At 42.7% G+C, this 7285-nt stretch overlaps 1 protein-coding gene across 5 annotated transcripts in view; it reads right to left on the bottom strand.

Moving 5' to 3' along the window:
* The window catches only part of MDM4 (MDM4 regulator of p53), a 36482-nt gene that overhangs the window by 23831 nt on the left and 5366 nt on the right, over nt 1–7285 (bottom strand). For 3 of the 5 annotated variants that reach the window (XR_005199639.1, XM_037737340.1, XM_037737339.1), the window contains exons 2-4: nt 1552–1673; nt 1315–1427; nt 498–572 (exon numbers count right to left, since the gene is read on the bottom strand). Coding sequence is in view for 3 of the 5 variants with exons in the window: in XM_037737340.1 (XP_037593268.1) it covers nt 498–572; nt 1315–1427; nt 1552–1564 (201 nt within the window). In the remaining 2 variants the exon portion in view is untranslated. The remainder of the gene's footprint in view (nt 1–497; nt 573–1314; nt 1428–1551; nt 1674–7285) is intronic. The other 2 variants (XR_001824163.2, XM_017525408.2) reach the window with 1 other exon arrangement.

Raw genomic sequence — 7285 nt, 5'->3', positions numbered from 1 at the left:
TTACAGGCACGCGCCACCATGCCCAGCTGATCTTTTGTATTTTTAGTAGAGACGGGGTTTCACCATGTTGACCAGGATAGTCTCGATCTCTTGACCTTGTGATCCACCTGCCTCGGCTTCCCAAAGTGCTGGGATTACAGGCTTGAGCCACCGTGCCCGGCCCCACTGTTCCTTTTTTTTTTTGAGACGGAGTCTCGCTCTATCACCAGGCTGGAGTGCAATGGCACTATCTCCGCTCACTGCAACCTCTGCCTCCCAGGTTCAGGCAATTCTCCTGCCTCAGCCTCGTGAGTAACTGGGATTACAGGCATGTGCCACCACACCTAGCTCATTTTTTGTATTTTTAGTAGAGATGGAGTTTCACCATGTTAGCCAAGATGGTCTCGATTTCCTGACCTCGTGACCTGCCCACCTCGGCCTCTTAAAGTGCTGGGATTACAGGCGTGAGCCACCATGCCTGGCCAACTATTCTTAAAGCTGAGAATTTTATGGCTTACCTCTTTAACAGTGAACATTTCACCTTGCGCACCTGCTGCATGCAAAATCTTCAAAAGTGGCAGTTTTGGTCGTACCTAATGTAAACATAAATAAATGTGCTATTTACATTTCAAGTAGGTTTCTGAAACTATGGAACAAAAGAACCTCTTTAAACAGCTTCCCCCACTTTTTTTTGTTTTTTTTAAACAAAGTCTTGCTCTGCTGCCCAGGCTGCAGTGCAGTGGTGTGATCACAGGTCACTGCAGCCTCAATCTCCCCAGCTCAACTTCAGCCTTCAGAGTAGCTGGGACTACAGGTGCACACCACCATACTGGGTAATTTTTCTATTTTTTTGTAGATAGGGGGTTTCACCATGTTTCCCTGGCTGGTATCAAACCCCTGGGCTCAAGAGACCTGCCTACCTCAGCCTCCCAAAGTGCTGGGAACACAGGTATATGCCACCTCACCCAGCAACACTCCCACATCCCCCCTATTTTTAAAAAAGAGACAAGGTCTTACTCTCTTGCCCAGTCTTGGGTGCAGTGGTTGTGACTGTAATTCACTGCAGCTTTGAACTCCTGGGTTCAAGTGATCATCCTGCCTCAGCCTCCCAAGTAGCTAGAACTAAAGGCATACCCCACTGCACCCAGCTAATTTATTTTTTTTTTAGAAATTTTCTGTAGAGACAGGGGGCTCACTACGTTGCCAAGGCTGTTCTCAAACATCTGGCTTGAAGCGAGCTTCCTGCCTTGACTTCTCAAAGTGCTGGGATTACAGTCATGAGCCAGTTAAACCTTAAAAAAAAAAAAAAAACTAGAAACACCCAAAATGATTTACCTGATTGGTTTGTCCAGGAGAGATCCTACAAGCACTGTCAGATGTTGAACACTGGGCAGAGGTGGAAAATGATGTCATTTTGGCAGTGAAGAAACTGCAGTCTGTTGGCAAAACTAAATAGAAAAAAAAAACTTTATAAAATCTATTCTAACATAGAAAATTTCCTATTTAGCATTCACAGAAAGGCAACCAGCAGAAGTAAAAAACAAATATGACACATAAAATGGAGCACCCTACACAAATGCTGCATACCCTTGCTGAGGTTCTGCGTATCTTCAGATGACTTTCTAGTTCAGATCCTGCCAAACTGAAGAATTTAATTAAGTATAAGAATCGTCCATGCTTCTGTCAGGTGAAGCCTGAAACAGAAACAGTTTCAGACATGCCTCAACCTCCTCGATGATGTTAATGAATGAGTAAACTGTTTTAGCTGAAATTCAAATCCTTATCTTCCCAATGGTTATCAGGCAGAGCCCTCTCTAGATGCAAGACTGGGGATTTACCAAGGTGAGTCATAGGTTTAAGATTCCAACAAGACTTGTAGGAAAACCTCTAAAACATGTTGGAACATGTCTTCACAGAGGACTACAGTAAACTAAAAGTCAACACTTTCAGTTCCAGTTAAAACAGCTTTTAAATCAACCCCAAAAAGAACATGGCAATTGTAAATCTACAAAACGGGTTAAACCAAGATGGACACATAGCATCAAGGAAAAGATGTAGCATGAACTGAAAGAAAGGTTAATGAAAATCTTTCGCCTATTATCAAAAAAAAAAAAGCTACAGAGAAGAAAAATAGATTTTTTAATTTTTTAATTTTTCTTTTTTGGAGTCTGACAGTTTGTTAATGAGGCCTCGCTCTGTCACCCAGGCTGGAGTGCAGTGGCTCAATCTCGGCTCAATGAAACCTCCGCTTCCTAGGTTCAAGCGACTCTCCTGCCTCAGTCTCCTGAGTAGCTGGCGCACACCGCCACACCCTAAGTTTTGCATTTTTAGTAGAGACAGGATTTTACCACGTTAGGCAGGCTGGTCTCAAATTCCTGACCTTGTGATCCGCCCACCTCAGACTCCCAAAGTGCTGGGATTACAGGCATGAGCCACTGCACCTGGCCGGAAAATAGATTTTCAAATAAACTTGCTTGAGTTAACCTTCATTCACACTGTTTTTCTAACAAAAAGGCAATAATTATTAAAATTGATTACTAACAAGCCACATCAGGGAAAGAGTAAAAGAATCTTAGAAAGACAATCAATAGGCCAGGCGCAGTGGCTCACACCTGTAATCCTAACACTTTGGGAGGCTAAGACAGGCAGATCACCTGAGGTCAGGAGTTTGAGACTAGCCCGGGCAACATGTTGAAATCCTGTCTCTACTAAAAATAACAAAAACTAGCTGGGTGTGGCATGTGCCTATAATCCCAGCTACTCGGGAGGCTAAGGCATGAGAATCGCTTGAACCAGCAAGGTGGAGATCTCAGTGGGCCAAGACCTTGCCACTGCACTCCAGCCTGGGTGACAGAGTAATACCCTGTCTCCAAAAAAATTTTTTTTTAATTTTAAGACAATTAGCCAGGCTCAGTGGCTCATGCCTGTAATCCCAGCACTTTGGGAGGCCGAGGAGGGTGGATCACCTGGGGTCAGGAATTCAAAATCAGCCTGGCCAACATGGTGAAACCCTGTCTCTACTAAAACTACGAAATTAGCTGGGCGTGATGGCACATGCCTGTAATCCCAGCTACTCGGGAGGCTGAGGCAGGAGAATCGTTTGAACCAGAGGCAGAGGTTTCAGTGAGCTGAGATCTTGCCATTGCACTCCAGCCTGGGTGACAAGAGGGAAACTCCCTCTCAAAAAAAAAAAAAAAAAGACAATCAATTAATACACTGGTTGAATAAAACACAATCCCTCATGCTTCTGAAAAGGCTTATAGCTGTAACAAAATATAAATTCCTCCCTCTCCTATTACCTTCCTTTGCTACAAAATAGGAAGTCAAATAGAAAACAAGCACAACTTAAAATTTAAAAGCTATGGGGCCGGGTGCCGTGGCTCACAACTATAATCCCAGCACTTTGGGAGGCTGAGGCGGGTGGATCACGGGGTCAAGAGATCAAGACCATCCTGGTCAACATGGTGAAACCCCGTCTCTACTAAAAATACAAAAATAAGCTGGGCATGGTGGCACACGCCTGTAGTCCCAGCTACTCAGGAGACTGAGGCAGGAGAATTGCTTGAACCCAGGAGGCGGAGGTTGCGGTGAGCCGAGATTGCGCCATTACACTCCAGACTGGGTAACAAGTGCGAAACTCTGTCTCAAAAAAAAAAAAATTAAAAGCTTTATGCCCAAAAGAAAAAAAGTAATTTTAAAGCTGGCTTTTAATGTGTGGCTGTTGATCTCATCCCCTACTTCCTCATTCACTTTCTTCTTTTAGAGATAGGGTCTCACTCTGTCATCCAGGCTGGAGTGCAGTGGCACAATCATGGTTCATTGCAGCCTCTCAACCTCCTGGGCTCTGGCAATCCTTCCACCTCAGTCTCCCAAGAAGCTGGAACTTCAGGTGCAAGCCACCATGCCCAGCTAATTTATTTTTTTGTAGAGTCAGGGTCTTGCTATGTTACCCTGGTTGGTCTCAAATTCCTGGGCTCCTCCTTCAGCCAAAGTGCTGTAATCCCTGGGATTATAGGACTAGGCTACCATTCCCAGCCTGCCCTCCAGTTCTTATCCCTTTTTTTTGTCTCTGCTCAAATGACAGTTTGTCAACAAGGCCTCACGTGAAGTCATTTTTAAAACTGAAACTCCCAACCACTTCTATGCCCTATCTCCTTCCCTGCTTTATTTTTCCCTACCAACCTTATTACCAACCAAAAACACGATATACTTTAATTATTTATTATGTAAAACATAAGCTTCAAGTGGGCAGGAATTTGTAACTATTTATTTATACATTCCCAGTATCTAAACTATATACGTGGTAGAGCAACATGGTAGATGGAAACATTAATAATAATATGTAGTTTCCAAAAATGGCTCCCAATGAACCACACTCCCTAACTGGCTCTATGACTTAATAGAATGCAGCACGTGATAATGTGACAATTCCAGGCCTGGAGGGTTGTTTTGTACTTTTGGAGGTGCCCAAAATCTGGCTACCCTACTGGAGACCATGCAAAAAGGCTACAAGGAGAGGGAGATGCAGTTGCCCAGCTGAGCCCGACTCTTAGCTGTATCCTCCAAAGCACCACACATCTTCCAGCCCCAGTTGCCACCTGACTACAACAAAGCACTCACTCAACGGTCTTGAGGTGTCCAAAAAAAAAGGAAAGAAAGGAAACACAACAAACCATCACACACATTCCAGCCCCAGCTGCCACCTGACTTACAGCTGCATGACAAACCACAAGAACACCAAAACTATCCAACTCAACCCGTCGCTCCACTGAATGAAAAATAAAATGACTGTTTCAACTCGCTAAGTTTTGGGGTGGTTTATTCCATAGCATTAGATAATTGAAACAAATGGTAAAGGCTCATCAAGCCTACGATGTACCAGACATACATATAAACCCATTTAATACCGAAATAGCCCTACTGTGTAGACATTATCCTTATTTTATACAGCAGGAAAGAGAAACATGAGTTATTTGTCCAAGATCACCCAATGAGTAAGTACTGGAGTCGATATTTCAAACTCAGACAAGCACTAACATCCCCACTTAACAGCATTTTTCCCCATTAGACCTCAAGTGCACAGAATTAAACTCTTTTATTCAAGACATACTCTGTTCATCCACACAGGGCCCATTTTACTTATGTTTACCTTTTTATAACTTGAGACAGGGCATTGTACTGGAAGTACAGTGGAGTACTCCAGGCTGGAGTACAGTGGCACAAACATAGCTCACTGCCACCTCAACCTCCTGGGCTTAAGCCCTCCTTCTACTTCAGTCTCCTGATTATCTGGGACTACAGGCATGCGCTACCACACCTGGCTAATTTTTTTTCACTTTTTTTGTAGAGACAGGTTTTTGCTATGTTGCCCAGAATAGTCTCAAACTCCTGGCCTCAAGTGATCCTCTTAACCCAAATGTTGGAGTTACAGGTGTGAGCCACCACACCTGGCCTTATTTTTAATAATGCAACCATCATCCACAAACTAGGACGTCTGACAATAACCTATATTTAACCATAACATCCCCCATCCCATTCTGCTGCCTTCCTGCAATAATCATCCTGATTCCTATTGTTTTCATTTCCCTTGCTTTCCTTTTTATACGTTTTACTGATCAAAACGGATTCCTAAAAAATATTTTTGGTTTAGTTGCTCTTAGAAAAAAAAAAAAAACAGTGATGTTGCGTGTAATTTGGGAGATTCTGTTCCGCTAAAATAGATTAATTCCTACTGTCACATCAAAATTCATTTTTTATAGATTTTTGTTATCATGGTAAACTACACATACTAAAATTTAGTTTTAACTTTTTTTTTTAAGAGACAGGGTCTCACTCTGTTGCTCAGGCTCATTGTAACCTCAAACTTCTAGGCTCAGCTCCTGGCTCGGCCTCCCAAGTGGCTAGGGCTATAGGTTGGCACCAGCACACTTTAGCTAATGTGTTTGTGTGGGGGGGGAGGGGTAGGGGCACCAGCACACTTTAGCTAGTGTGTGTGTGTAGACACAGTCTCACTATGCTGCTCAGGCTGGTCTCAAACTCCTGGCCTCAAACAATCTCCCGCCTTGGCCTCCCAAAGCCCTGGGATTACAGGTGTCAACCACTGTACCCAACTCATTCTATCCATTTATAAGTGTTCAATTCAGTGACACTAAGTATATTCCTAATGTTATACAACCATCACCACCATCCATCTCCATCCAGAACTTCATCATCCCAAACTGAAACTCCATACTTATTAAATAGTTCCTCCATTAGCTTCCTCTCTAGCACCTCGTAACCACCATTCTACTTTGTCTCTATGAATTTGCCCAGTCTAGGTACCTCATATAGGTAAAATTATACATTTGTCCTTTTTATGTCTGGCTTATTTTACTTAGCATGGTCAAAGTTCATCCATGTTGTAGCCTACTTTTATTCATTTTTCATTTGACTTCTGTATATCCTGTATTTGATAAACATTTGAGTTGTTTTTTAGGGTTTTACTGTTATCAACAGTGCTACAGGTTGACTATCCCTACTGGAAATGTTTGGGTCCAGAAGTGTTTCCAGTTCTAGATTTTTTTTCAGATTTTGAAATATTTGCATTACACATACTGGCTGAGCATCTCTAATCCAAAAATCCAAAATCCAAAATGTTCCAATGAGCAATTCACTGTGGGCATCATGTCAGTTTCAGATTTTAAAGGACTTCAGATTTATGGACTTAGGATGCTCAGTCTTTTATTAACATTCTGGTACATGGCTTAAACAATCTTTTATTCTCTACTATGGTTTTAATAGCCCCAACGTGGCAGTATTGAGAGGTGTGGCCTGTAAGAGGTAGGTAGACTTTAGGGTTCTTTTTAATCTGGCTTGTTTTTACCTTTAACTGGTAAGCTTAGTTCACTTAGTGTAACTGATAAATATGGATGTTTCCACCATCTTATAATTTAACATTTTGTCTTACTCTGTTTCTTTCCGATATGTCACTACCTTTTTAAAAACCTGCATGTCTCCCTAAAATAAGAATTTTAGGCTGGGTGTGGTGGCTCACGCTTGTAATCCCAGCACTTTGGGAGGCCAAGGTAAGTGGATCATTGAGTCCAGGAGTTCGAGACCAGCCTGAGCAACATGGCAAAACCTCAACTCTACAAAAAAATATAAAAATTAGTCCAGCATGGTGAAGCACACCTGCAGTCCCAGCTACTCAGGAGGCTGAGCTGAGAGGATCACTTGAGCCTGGGGAGTTGAGGCTGCAGGTGAGTCATGATCATGTCACTGAACTCCACCTAGGTGACAGAGCAAGACTCCATCTCAAAAACAAAAA

The sequence above is a fragment of the Cebus imitator genome, unplaced genomic scaffold (assembly GCF_001604975.1).
Source record: "Cebus imitator isolate Cc_AM_T3 unplaced genomic scaffold, Cebus_imitator-1.0 Scaffold38, whole genome shotgun sequence".
Classification (NCBI taxonomy): domain Eukaryota; kingdom Metazoa; phylum Chordata; class Mammalia; order Primates; family Cebidae; genus Cebus; species Cebus imitator.
The sequence above is the reverse complement of the archived record's forward strand: the minus strand, read 5'-3'. Positions and strand labels throughout refer to the sequence as shown.